This window comes from Meleagris gallopavo, unplaced genomic scaffold (assembly GCF_000146605.3).
Source record: "Meleagris gallopavo isolate NT-WF06-2002-E0010 breed Aviagen turkey brand Nicholas breeding stock unplaced genomic scaffold, Turkey_5.1 ChrUn_random_7180001954427, whole genome shotgun sequence".
In the NCBI taxonomy this organism is placed as follows: domain Eukaryota; kingdom Metazoa; phylum Chordata; class Aves; order Galliformes; family Phasianidae; genus Meleagris; species Meleagris gallopavo.
The window spans coordinates 1-12,490 of NW_011215378.1; the positions used below are offsets into that span (position 1 = coordinate 1).

General features: G+C 59.5%; 2 protein-coding genes across 5 annotated transcripts in view; both read right to left on the reverse strand.

Moving 5' to 3' along the window:
* Positions 1 to 39: 39 nt before the first annotated feature.
* TMEM98 (transmembrane protein 98) lies at positions 40 to 3,699 on the reverse strand. 4 transcript variants are annotated; one of them, XM_019611692.2, is made up of 6 exons: positions 3,609 to 3,626; positions 3,177 to 3,241; positions 1,737 to 1,920; positions 1,050 to 1,181; positions 924 to 957; positions 169 to 792 (listed from the first exon to the last, which is right to left on the reverse strand). In XM_019611692.2, the coding sequence occupies exons 3-6, from the start codon at positions 1,865 to 1,867 to the stop codon at positions 637 to 639; spliced, it is 453 nt and encodes a 150-aa protein (XP_019467237.1). In that variant the 5' UTR covers positions 1,868 to 1,920; positions 3,177 to 3,241; positions 3,609 to 3,626; the 3' UTR covers positions 169 to 636. The 4 variants fall into 4 exon arrangements, with proteins under 4 accessions (XP_010726415.1, XP_019467237.1, XP_019467238.1 ...); XM_010728113.2 differs by lacking the exons at positions 169 to 792; positions 3,609 to 3,626 and adding an exon at positions 40 to 162 and having other exon boundaries at positions 3,177 to 3,254; XM_019611693.2 differs by lacking the exon at positions 3,177 to 3,241 and having other exon boundaries at positions 3,609 to 3,699.
* Positions 3,700 to 6,326: 2,627 nt separating this feature from the next.
* Positions 6,327 to 12,490, reverse strand: part of ARHGAP27 (Rho GTPase activating protein 27) — a gene marked incomplete at its 5' end in the record, with an annotated part of 8,479 nt that continues 2,315 nt past the window's right edge. Inside the window, 13 exons of the mRNA XM_031557736.1 lie at positions 6,327 to 6,745; positions 7,629 to 7,734; positions 7,836 to 7,970; positions 8,059 to 8,136; positions 9,036 to 9,134; positions 9,205 to 9,312; positions 9,401 to 9,470; positions 9,543 to 9,641; positions 9,717 to 9,821; positions 11,082 to 11,169; positions 11,255 to 11,322; positions 11,460 to 11,570; positions 12,288 to 12,485. Coding sequence (XP_031413596.1) covers positions 6,568 to 6,745; positions 7,629 to 7,734; positions 7,836 to 7,970; positions 8,059 to 8,136; positions 9,036 to 9,134; positions 9,205 to 9,312; positions 9,401 to 9,470; positions 9,543 to 9,641; positions 9,717 to 9,821; positions 11,082 to 11,169; positions 11,255 to 11,322; positions 11,460 to 11,570; positions 12,288 to 12,485 — 1,443 coding nt within the window. The remainder of the gene's footprint in view (positions 6,746 to 7,628; positions 7,735 to 7,835; positions 7,971 to 8,058; positions 8,137 to 9,035; positions 9,135 to 9,204; positions 9,313 to 9,400; positions 9,471 to 9,542; positions 9,642 to 9,716; positions 9,822 to 11,081; positions 11,170 to 11,254; positions 11,323 to 11,459; positions 11,571 to 12,287; positions 12,486 to 12,490) is intronic.

Sequence of the window (12,490 nt, forward strand, 5' to 3'; positions counted from 1 at the left end):
GACGTGGGGACGTGCGTGGGGATGCGCCGCCGTCCCCTGTCCTCACCTGGGGCTGATGCGTTTGGCCACCACGATGATGTCACCCAGGCTGGAGGGGGATTTGATGCGGGCACCCGAGCCCATGGTCATGGCCACCAGCTTCTCTGTCAGCGTGTGGCAGATCTGTGGGGACGGTGGGGACAGGGGGGACACCAAACGTGGGGGCACCAAGAATGGGGACACCAAACCGTGGTGACTTTGGGACCGTGGAGACACTGGGGACACCAACCACAGGGACAATAGGGACACCAACAATAGCGACACGGGGACCACAAGGACATTGAGACCATGGAGACACCGGGGACGCCAACCATGGGGACGTTGGGACCGCGGGGACACTGAAACCATGGGGATACTGGGGACATCAACAACAGGGACGTTGGGACACTGGGATCATGGGACATTGGGGTCATGGGGACATTAGGATCATGGAAACATATCAGACGCCAACAATAGGGACATTGGGGACACCAACAATTGGGTCACTGGGATCACGGGGACATTGAGACCATGGGGACATTGGAGATGCCAACTGAGGGGAAACTGGGGACACCAACCAGGGGAACAATGGGGACACCAACAATAGGGACACTGGGATCATGGGAATATGGTGGACACCAACCGTGGGGACTTTGGGACCGTGGAGACTTTGGGGACACCAACAACGGGGAGATTGGGACCATGGGGACACCAACCAGGGGAACAATGGGAACAGCAATCATGGGAACGTTGGGGACACCAACTACAGGGACACTGGGACACCAACCATGGGGACATCAGAGACACCGAGCATGAGGATATTGGGAACTCCACCCATGGGGACACTGGGGATGCCAACCACAGGGACATCGGTCCCCGGCCACGGGGACACTGGGGGCACTCACCTTCAGGATGGCAATGCAGTGTGACACCAGGCCCCTGTGGACGGAGGAGGTGTGAATCGGGGCAGACCCCATCCTCACCCCCATGGGCAGCGGTGGCACTTTGGGGACAGGTGACACAGTGCTTACGAGGCGTCCTCGATCCAGTCCTCGTTCTCCAGGATGGCCTCGATGTGCGGGTTGGTGATGACCACGTCGTCCAGCTCCAGCTCCGAGGGCTCCGACTGCGTCTCCATGGCCCCGATGAGGTCCACGATGGGTCTGGAGGGGACACGGGTGGCTTTGGGGACACCTCGGTGCCACCTCTCCATCCCCACTGGGAATCTTCCAATCCCAACGCTGTCATGTGTGACACATTCTGCAACCCATGGGATCTGCACCATCCCACTGGGGTCTGCACCGGGGGGCAAAGGGACAAGGACATGGGGACAAGGACATGGGGACAAGGACATGAGGACAAGGGGGACACCCTGGTGCCACCTCTCCATCCTCAATGGTGTTCCCAAAGGCTTTTCCCAACCTCAGTGCCATCATGCATGACACTGTCCCCAACCCATGGTGTCCTCACCACCCATTGGGGACACACCGAACGACATGGGGACAAGGACAAGGGGACAAGGACTTGGGGACACCCTGGTGCCACCTCTCCAATCCCGATGGGGCTCTTCCAACCCAATGCCATAATGCGTGACAGATCCCCAGCGCTGTCCCCAACCCATGGGGTCCACACACCGCCCATGGCGACACACCGAGGGACATGGGGACAAGGACATGGGGACAAGGACATGGGGACAGCCGCGGCGTCCCCGAGCTCACTTGGTGTCATAGGGGTGCAGGAGGTCTTTGGGGCGGCAGTAGCGCTGTCTGCACACCACCACCAGGGCCACGAAGGACGCCAGGAAGATGGTGGCCAAAACCCCGATGGCCACGATGACCACCGTCTCCATGGCTCGTCCCCGTCCGGCTCAGGCGCTGCGCTCCATCTCGGCCCCAATGGTGCCTGCAATGGGGTGGGGACCCCCAGAGACCGTCCCTGTGGGGCTCTGGGGATCCCAAGGACGGTCCAGACAGGGAACCCAAGACCGGTTCCTATGGGGATCCCCAAACCAATTCCAGTGGGAATCTGGAGGACCCCAAGACCAGGTTGTATGGGGAACCCCAAAACCCATCCCTATGGGGCTCTGGAGGACCCCAAGACCAGTTTCTATGAGACCCCTAGAGCCTATCACTACAGGGCTTTGGAGGACACCAAGAGTGATTCCTTTTGGGAACCTCAAATGTCATCCCTACGAGAACCCCCAAAATCCTTCCCCATGCGGCTCTGGAAGACCCCAAAATTGGCTCCTATGGGGAATCCCAAAGCTAGTCCCTATGGGGCCGTGGATGACCCCAGTGCAGGTGTCTATGGGGAACCTCTAAGCTTGATCCTTATGGGGCACCTCAAAGTGTTGTCCCTATGGGGCTCTGGTGAACCCCTGAGCCTGGCCCCATGGGGAACCCCGCAGCCAGTCCCTATGGGGAGCACCAAGGCCTGTCCCAGTGGGGGTCTGGGGACCCTAAGACTGGTTCCTGTGGGGAATCCTAAAACCTGGTCCCTACAGGGACCCCCAAAGCCCATCCTGATAGAACTCTGGAGGACCTCAAGCCCAGTTCCTGTGGGGAACCCCAAAGCCGGTCCTTATGGGGTTCTGAGGACCGGTTTGTAGAGGGTATCCCAAAGCTCATCTATATGGGGCTTGGGAGGACCCCAAGAGTGATTCCTATTGGGAATCCCAAATCTCATCCCTATGGGAACCCCCAAAGCCCACTCCTGTGTGGGTCTGGAGGACCCCAAAATTGGTTCCTATGGGGAATCCCAAAACTAGTCCCTATGGGGCTGTGGTCTATGGGGAACCCCTAAGCTTGATCCTTATGGGGCACCTCAAAGTGTTGTCCCTATGGGGCTCTGGTGAACCCCTGAGCCTGGCCCCATGGGGAACCCCACAGCCAGTCCCTATGGGGAGCACCAAGGCCTGTCCCAGTGGGGGTCTGGGGGCCCCAAGACCGGTTCCTGTGGGGAATCCTAAAAGCTGGTCCCTATGGGGAACCCCGAAGCCCATCCCTGTGTGGCTCTGGAGACCCCAAGTCCGGTTCCCACAGGGATGCAGAGTCCTAAACCTTCATCTCTCTGAAGAGACCCCAATCCCGGTCCCTACGGACTTTGGGGACCCCAGAGCCCAATCCCCACGGGGCTCCGCTATGGGGCCCGGCCCCTACCTGCGTGCAGCCGGATCTGTGGGGCTCGGGGCCGGGAATGGGATCGGGGCACTTCCGCAGCGCGGCTGCGACCTTTGCACTGTGAGTAATGGTGGGGGGCAGACGCCCGGCCCCACAGCCCCTAACAGCCCCTAACAGCCCCTAACAGCCCCTATTTCCCCTTCTTCCCCTTCACCCCCCTCCCTCCCCCCCCTTTGCCCTCCTATTTTTCCTTTTTTCCTCATTTTTTCCCTTCTCCCCCCTCCCCCCCCGATCCCACAGAACTGTACCACTCCGCCCCATCCCCACCACCCCCCCTAAAGCAGATTTGCGGCCCCAAAGCCGATCCCGCCCCATAACCCCATACTGCCCCCAAATGTGGGGGGGAAGGGTCCCCCTCCCCCGTCCCCAAATCCTAAACCCAATCCCCACCCTCCCCCCTCCCCCCCAAACCTGGAGCTGCACACCGGGGGTCTGTGGGATCTATGGGGCGGTGTAGGGCCGTCCTCCCCCCTCTGGCACCGCCCCCATTGCCACGCAGTGGGGCCCCCTGGGGAACCACGGGGTCCCAAAGAGTCCCTGCTGTGTCCCAAAGTGCCCCCAAAGTGTCCCCACTCTCTGGTCCAGAAGTGTCCCCGTTGAATCACAAAGTACCCAAAGTGCCCTAAATTGTCCCTAAAAGCCCCAGTTTGCCCCCAAAGTGCCTCCAAATGTCCCCTACCCCATCCCACAGTGCCTCCTTTGAATCACAGAGATCCCATTGTGTCCCAAAGTGCCCCAAAGAGCCCCGGCTGTCCCAAAGAGCTCCCATGTGCCCCAAAAGTGTCCCCAATTGTCCCCTGCAGCTCTGAAGTGTTCTAAAGTTCCCCCAAATGTCCCCTTCCTCACCCCAAAGCATCCCTATTGAATCACAGGGCTCCCATTGTGCCCCAAACTGCCCCAAAGTGTCCCCATTGTGTCCACAAGTGTCCCCATCGACTCACAAAGTTTCCGTTGTGTCCCAAAGAGCCCCAGTGTACCCCAAAAGTGCCCCCAAATGTCCCCTACCCCATCCCAAAGTGCCCCCATTGAATCAGAGTTTCCATTGTGTCCCAAACTGTCCCCGAGTGCCCCAAAGTGCCCCCAAAGTGCTCCCAAATGTCCCCTACCGCCTCCCAAAGTGCCCCATTGAACCAGAGATCCCACTGTGCCCCAAAATGCCCCAGTGTCCCCGTGATGTCCCCATATTTCCCCACTGAATCACAAAGCGTTCCCATTGTGTCCCAAAGAGCTCCAAACCGTCCCAAAGAGAACCAACGTGCCCCCAAAGTGTCCCCAAATGCCCCCTACCCCATCCCAAAGTGCCCCCATTGAATCACAGAGCTCCCACCGTGCCCCAAAATGCCCCCAAATGTCCCCTTTTTATCTCCAGGTGACCCCACTGACTCAGTTCCCGCTGTGTCTCAAAGAATCCCAAAGAGCTTCACTGTGCCCCAAAAGTGCCCCCAAAATGTCTCCTACCCCATCCCAAAGTGTCCCCATTGAATCACAGAGTTCCCATTGTGGCCCAAAGTGCCCCAAAGTGTCCCCATGACACCCCATTGTGTCCCCATTGTGTCCCCATTGTGTCCTCAGTGTCACAGAATATCCCCAAATGTCCCCTACCCCATCCCCAACTGTCCCATTGAATCACAGAGTTCCCATTGTGTCCCCAAGAGCCCCAAACTGTCCCAAAGAACACCACTGTGTCCCCAAAGTGCCCTCAAATGTCCCCTACCCCATTCCAAAGTGTCCCCATTGATTCACAGAGTTCTTGTCGGGTCCCAAAATGCCAAAACCTGTTCTGAACAGCCCCAATGTGTCCCATCAGGTCCCCAAAGAGTCTCCAGCTGTCCTCTACAGCCCCAAAGAGCCCCAGTTTGCCCCTAAAGTGCCCCCAAATGTCCCCTACTATGTCCTAAACTGTCCCCATTGAATCATAGGGATCCTATTGTGCCCCAAAGTGCCCCAAAGTGTCCCTATGGCACCCCAAACCACCCCCGTTATGTCCCAAAGTGTCCCCATGATGCCCCAAAGTGCCCCAGTTGTCCCCCAAACTGCTCTCGCTGTGACCTGTCCCCATGGGGTCCCAAAGCATTGCTGTGGTGTCCCCATGTCCCCACTGACGTCCCCATGTCCCCATGTCCATATATCCCCATCAGTGTCCCCATGTCCCTGACGGTGTCCCTATGTCCCCATTGGAGTTCTAGTGTTCTCGATGGTGTCCCCACTTCCCTGATGATGTCCCCATGTCCCTGATGGTGTCCCCACGTCCCCATTGATGTCCCCAGATCTCTGATGGTGTTCCCATGTCCCTGATGGTGTCCCCACATCCCCATTGATGTCCCCACGTCTCTGATGGTGTTCCCATGTCCCTGATGGTGTCTCTGTGTCCTTATCTCCCCCCTGGTGTCCCCATGTCACCAAACTGTCCTCATGTCCTTATGATCTCTTTATTGAGGAGCACCGCTCCCGGCCACGTATCTCCACACCCCATCCTGGTGTCCCATCCCCAGAGGGTCCATGTCACCGTCTCCAGCGGTGTCCCCCTCCCTCATGCCACCTTCAGGTGCTGTCATCCAGTCTGATGTCCCTGAGTCCCTATGGTATCCCCATGGTGTCCCCATGGTGGCTCCACGGTGTCCCTATGGTGTCCCCACGCCATCCCCCATGGTGTCCTCATGGTATCACATGGTGTCCCCATGGTGTCTCCACGGTGTCCCCATGATGTCCTCGTGATGTTCGCGTGGTGTCTTCGTGGTGTCCCCATCATGTCCCCATGGTGTCTCTGTGATGTCCCCATGGTGTCCTCATGATGTTTGCGTGGTGTCCCCATCATGTCCCCATGGTGTCCTCATGGTGTTCCCATGATGTCTCCATGGTGTCTTCATCATGTCCCCATGGTGTCCTCATGGTGTCCCCATGGTGTTCCCATGATGTCCCCATGGTGTCCTCATGGTGTCCCCATGGTGTCTTCATGGTGTCCCCATGATGTCCTCATGGTGTCCCCATGGTGTCCCCATGATGTCCTTATGGTGTCCTCATGGTGTCCCCATGGTGTCCCCATGATGTCCTCATGGTGTCCTCATGGTGTCCCCATGGTGTCCCCATGATGTCCTTATGATGTCCTCATGGTGTCCCCATGGTGTCCCCATGATGTCCTTATGGTGTCCCCATGGTGTCCCCATGATGTCCTCATGGTGTCCCCATGGTGTTCCCATGATGTCCCTCCAATGTTCCCATGGCATCCCCATGGTGTCCTTATGATGTCCCCACGATGTCCTCATGCTGTCCTCATGGTGTCCCTATGGTTTCCTCATGGTGTCCCCATGACGTCCCTGCGATGTCCCCATGGTGTCCTCACGGTGTCCCCGTGGTGTCCCCATGTCACACGCTACCCATCAGGGAAGATGTGTCCGTACTGGTTGAGGATGAGCTCCACCACCTGGTTCTGGAACACCATGTGCACAGCCATGCTGCCCTCCTCGCTCGGTGCCCGCAGCAGAGTGGGGCCGAAGACGATGGCGATGCTCTGCACCGACATGCGGTTCTCCTCCTTGAACTCAATCACCCTGCAGCAGGACAAGGGACAATGTCACCACCGTGCCCCTAAATGTGATCCCAGTCCCCTAAATGTGATCCCAGTCCCCTAAATGTGATCCCACCCGTGAGGCTCTGCAGGACCTCCCAGTCCCCATCACAGCGGAGTTATGGGGACCCCCATAACATAGGATCTGGAGGATCCTAAGACCAGTTCCTATGGAGATCCCTAAACCAGTCCCAGTGGGACTCTGGAGGACCCCAAGACCAGTTTCTATAGGGAATCCCAAAGCCTGGTTCTTACTGGACTCTGGAGGACCCCAAAATCTGTTCCTGTAGGGAACCCCAGCACCAGTACCTATGGGGCTCTGGAGGACCTCAAGACCAGTTCTTATGGAGATCCCCAAACCAGTTTCAACGGGAATTTGGAGGACTCCAAGAGTGGTTCCTATTGGGAACCCCAAATCCCATCCCTATGGGAACCCCTAAAACCCATCCCCATGGGGCTCTGGAAGCCCCCAAGACTGGTTCCTATGGGGAATCCCAAAGCCAGTTCCTATGGGGCTCTGGAGGACCCCAAGACCCATTCCTATGGAGGTCCCCAAACCAGTCCCTAGTGGGGCCCTGGAGGACCCTAAGACTTGTTCCTGTGGGGATATGAGGAACCCCAAGACCCATCCCTGTGAGGATCTGGGGAACAGACCTGTTCCCATGGGGAACCCCAAAGCCAGACCCTTATGGATTTGGGTAAACCCAGAGCCTGGTCCATATGAGGTTGCAGGGGTCCCTGAAACTTGATCTCTCCCTACATGGACCCCCAAACGTCTTTAGATTGGACCCATACCCACGACGTGGCCCCATCCCCCCTCTGCCTTTGGGGTTTTGGTGGCCCCATGGTGGGCCACACGGTGTCACCTGCAGAGGTGCCCGAAGAGGACCTTCATGGTGTCGTGGTTGGCGGGCGGCAGCGAGCGCACGAGGTCACGGACGCAGCGTCCCTTCCGCACCGGGTCCTGCATCTCTGCAAGGGGATGGGTGTCAACGGTGGGACACGGGACACGACAGGGGTGTCCCCCGTCCCCGTCCCCGTCCCCGTCCCCCATCCCCGTCCCCATCCCTTACTGATGGCGGCGATGAATTTGTCAAAGTGCCCAAAGGGGACGAGCGGCTCCGGCAGTTCGCGGAAGAACAGCTTCAGGGCACCGGTGATGACGTGGACGTCTTCCCAGCGCCCGTCATCCAGGTCCAGGTGTTCCTCTGCAGGGACACGGGGACACCTCGGACACGGGACACCCACGGGTGGCATTCGGGGACACCCCTGGGACCCCCGACGTGGGGACAGTACCGTGGTCCACTTTGTAGCGCAGCTTCTGGATGGTGGCCAGGTTGCCGCTGACCCGGTAGAGCCCGTCTATGTCCAACCCTGAGGGGTGACAACTCCTGGTCATCCAGGTGGCACTGCCACCAATGTGGTGACAGCAAGTGGCACTTTGAGCGAAGTCGTGTCAATGCATGGCCACAGCCCAGTGGATTTTGGGGGAAACCCAACGGGATTCCCTAACGTCAACGCTGGGCTTCCCCTGGTGAGAATGCCACCCCCCCATCCCCACGTCCCCAGGGCTGTCCCCACACGGTCATCCAGGTGGCACTGCCACCAGTGTGGTGACAGCCAGTGACACTTTTAGCATGGCCATGCCAACACACAGCTCCAACCCAATGGATTTTGGGGGAAACCCCATGGGATTCCCTATTGTCAAAGCTGAGCTTACCCCAGCGAGAACGTCAGCACCCCACCCCCACGTCCCCATGTCCCCAGGGCTGTTCCCACATGGTCACTGGTGGCACCAGTGTGGGGACAGCCAGTGGCATCTCTTAGCACGACTGTGCCATCTCACAACCCCAACCCAATGGTTTTGGGAAGACCCAGTGGGATTCCTCACCAAACTTGGACTTTCTCGATTGAGAGAAGCGATGCCACCACCCCATCCCCACGTCCATCTCCACGTCCCCATGTCCCTGCATCTCCACGTCCCCACATCCCCATATCCCCATGTCTCCACGTTGCCACCACCTTGTCCCCACATCCCCACATCCTCATGTCCCCACATCTCCATGTCCCCATGTCCCCATGTCCCTGCATCTCCACATCCCCACATCCCCATATCTCCATGTCTCCACGTTGCCACCACCCCATCCCCACGTCCCCACGTCCATCTCCACGTCCCCACATCCCCATATCCCCATGTCTCCACGTTGCCATCACCCCATCCCCACGTCCCCACGTCCCCACGTCCCCACGTCCCCACGTCCCCACGTTGGTACCTCTCCTCTCCACAGTCTGGATGCACTGCTGGACAAACCGTGGCACCGTGCCGTGCTCCCGCTCACACAACGCTTGCAGCGAGCACCCAAAAACCTGATCTGGGGGAAAAAGGGGGAGGTGGGCACGGGCGGGAGGTGACATCTGGGGACACCCAGGGCACATCCCTACCTTTGATGTATCCACGCTCACGCAGGGACTGCAGCGTCGGCCGCCGCTGGAGGAATTTGCGGAGTTTGTTGCGCACTTTGCTGGAATCGCTGTCACCTGGGGTGGGTGCTGTGGGATGGGACAGGGTGAGCATCACCCGTGGGGACATCGGGTGGCACGGGGCGGCGGTGCTCACCCACTGCCCTCCTCTCCTCACCGCCCAGCTTCTCCCGCGAGCCGAACTCCGTCCCGCTCTCGGCGTCCTCCTCGGTGGGGACATCGGAGCCCTGGGGGGGAGCGGGGTCAGTCGGAGGGGTTGGGGACGTGTGGGGGGACACCGCGGCGTGGCCGCCCCTCACCATCAGCACGATGCTGTCGGCGATGGCCCGGTGCCACGTGGTGACGATCTGCTCCGAGTCGTGCTGGATGAGGAACTCGGAGCCCTCCCGCGTCCTCAGCTGGGGGAGGGATGTTTGGGGTGAGGGGGTGACCCCATGGGGTGACCCGCGTCCCCGCGCCGTCCCCCCGCTCACCTCCAGCACGTGCTTCTTGCTGGATTTCTCCTTGCTGGCCCAGGCGATGGCAGCTCCACGCAGCTCCACCGTGTGCTCCGGGGTGGTGAGGGTGGTGGGGTGCCGCTGTGTGGGGACAGGGAGTCACCCCGGGACGCCACTTCGGGCTTTTCTCCACCCAGAATGTGGCCGTTAAGGGCAGCGCTGTCCCCACTGACAGCAGTGGGACACGTCTGTCCCCACCCCATGGCAATGAGGGGACCCTGCAGTTGTGGGGTCACCCACATCTCCCTGTGCCACCGTCTGTGGGTGACCCAAAGATCATTGTCACCTTATGGGACAGCCCTGAAATGACCTGAGGGGTCTTTGGGGTGAGAGTCTGCTGCCGACAGCCCTGTCTGCGCTCCTGGCAGTCCGTGGGGGGCACGTCCCTTTAGGGCGTTATGGGGACAGGCTGTCCTGCCCCACGTCCTCGCTCTGGATGCATTCCCCTTCACCAACTCCAACCCATTGATGCTGGAGACCCCAAGCCACCTCCCTACCATGGGGACGGCGGCGTCACCCTGTGCTGGCCCCATAAGCACTGTGGGGTGTTGCAAGACCCCGGTGCAACTTCTGCATTCGGTGCAGGCTGTGGGCTGGGACAGGCATCGCTTCCTCCAACAGATGGTGTGTGTGACAGCAGGGCACGGGGCACGGCACCCACACGGCACCCACACGGCACCCACACAGCACCCTCATGGCATCCACACAGCACCCACATGGCACCTGCATGGCTTGGACACTCTGCCTATCCCAAAGTGCCACCATGTCCAGCCCTGTGCAAGGTCTGTCCTTGTCCTGTGGATCCTGACTCCATCCCGTAGGTCCTGACCTTACCCCAATGGTCCTGACCCCACACCATAGGTTCTCACTCTCTCCTGTTCTGCTCTTGTCCCATGGGACAAGACTTGTCCCATGTCCTGACCCCACTCCACGCATTCTGGCCCCGCACTGTGGGTTTTCATCCTCTCCTATTGGGTGCTATACTTGTCCCATGGGTTCTGACCCCACCCCATGTGTTTTGGCCCCATCCCATGGTTCTCATCCAGCCCTGGTCCTATCTAGTGGGTTCTTGCCCCCTCCTATTGGGTGCTGCCCTTATCTCATGGGTCCTGACACAATTCCATGGGTCCTGATCCCATCCCATGTGTTCCTGCCCTCTCCTGTTGGGTTCTGGTCTTGTCCTTTGGGTCCTGACCCCATGCCATGGGTCCTGGTCCCACCCCACGTGTTCTGACCCCATCCCATGGGTCCTGGTCCCACCCCACGTGTTCTGACCCCATCCCATGGGTTCTCTCCCTCTCCACTTGGGTGCTGCCCCTCCTGTGGCCCCATGGCGCTCACCAGAGCACCCGCAGATGAGTGCTTGGAGTCCTTGAAGAAGGTCAGGATTCCGCCCTCCAGCACCGTCCAGGACGAGCTCCAGTTCTTCCTGGGGACAGGAGGAGGTGGGGGTCACAGCGGCGGCAGCGCAGCCACCCTTTGTCCCCTCTGGAGGGACGTGGGGACGCACTCACCGCATCCGCTTCCCTCTGTCCATCGTCTTGGTCCTGTTGAGCACACCGGCCTTGTCGAGGCTTTTGAGCTGGAGATGAAGGCACAGGGTCAGCTTTGCCCTTCTCCACAGCCTGCAGAGTCCCCCGCCTCTGCGTGCTCCCACGTCCCCATGATGTCCCCATGATGTCCCCATGATGTCCCCAAGGTGTCCCCAGGGGTGCTCACCTTCTCCTCGCGGAGCCCTGGTGATACCGGGGTGCCACCGGGCCATGCGAGCAACCCGCTGTCCTGGCTGGAGCTGCTGCTGGCCCGCTGGTGGAGGCCACCTGCCAGGACCTGGGGACAGTCACCAGCCATCATCCTCATCCTCATCCTCATCCTCATCCTCATCCTCATCCTCATCCTCATCATCATCCTCATCCTCATCCTCATCCTCATCCTCATCCTCATCATCATCCTCATCCTCATCATCATCCCAGTCCCTAACTTGTTCTTTTCCCCATTCTCATCCTCACGCTTTACCCTAACTTTCATCCTCATCCCTGTCCTCATCCCCATCTTCATCCCCATCCCCATCCTCATCCTCATCATCTCGCCTGTCCCTATCCTTATTCCCATCCCCATTTTCACCTCTACCTGAATCCCAATTTTCATCTTCATCCCTGTCCCCCTCCACATCCCCGTCCCAACCCCGTCCTCATCTTCATCCTCATCCATTTTCACCCCGTCCCCATCCCATCATCACACCCATCCCTATCCTTATCATTGTCCCCATTTCCATCCCCATCCCCATCTGTCCTCATCTTCATCCCTGTCCCTGTTGCCATCCCCATCCTCATCCTCATCTTCATCCATTTTCACACCCCTCCCCATCCTCACACCAATCCCTGTCCTTAATCCTATTCCCCATTTTCACCCCCAACTCCGCCCCATCCTCATTCCAATTCTTGTCCCCGTCCTCCTCCCCATCCCTGTTGCTATTCTGTCCTCATCCTTACCTTCATCCTCATCTTCATCCCCACCCCATCTCCTTCCCCCTCCCTGACCCCATACCGTCTCAGTGCCGTACTGCTCCTGCTCCCCGGGGGCTCCGTACCACCGTGGGGACACCGTGAGCTCCTGGTGCCGCCGGGGGGGTGGGTAGGGAGCTGCCCCCCACTGGTAGGACCCGAGGGGTGAGCAGTCCTCCTCGGGGTACGCCTCCAGCTCGTCTGGGGACAGCTCGGGGTAATCTGCTTCTGGGGCGGGCGGCTGCG

Bases quoted from the DNA above. Each gene is read 5' to 3' on its own strand.
- TMEM98 (XM_019611693.2), bottom strand. From the start codon at position 1,867: ATGGAGACGGTGGTCATCGTGGCCATCGGGGTTTTGGCCACCATCTTC. The intron at 1,182-1,736 runs GTGAGCTCGGGG...TGTCCCCTCCAG, and splicing joins CTGCACCCCTATGACACCAA to ACCCATCGTGGACCTCATCG. The intron at 958-1,049 runs GTAAGCACTGTG...CTCCGTCCACAG, and splicing joins GACTGGATCGAGGACGCCTC to GGGCCTGGTGTCACACTGCA.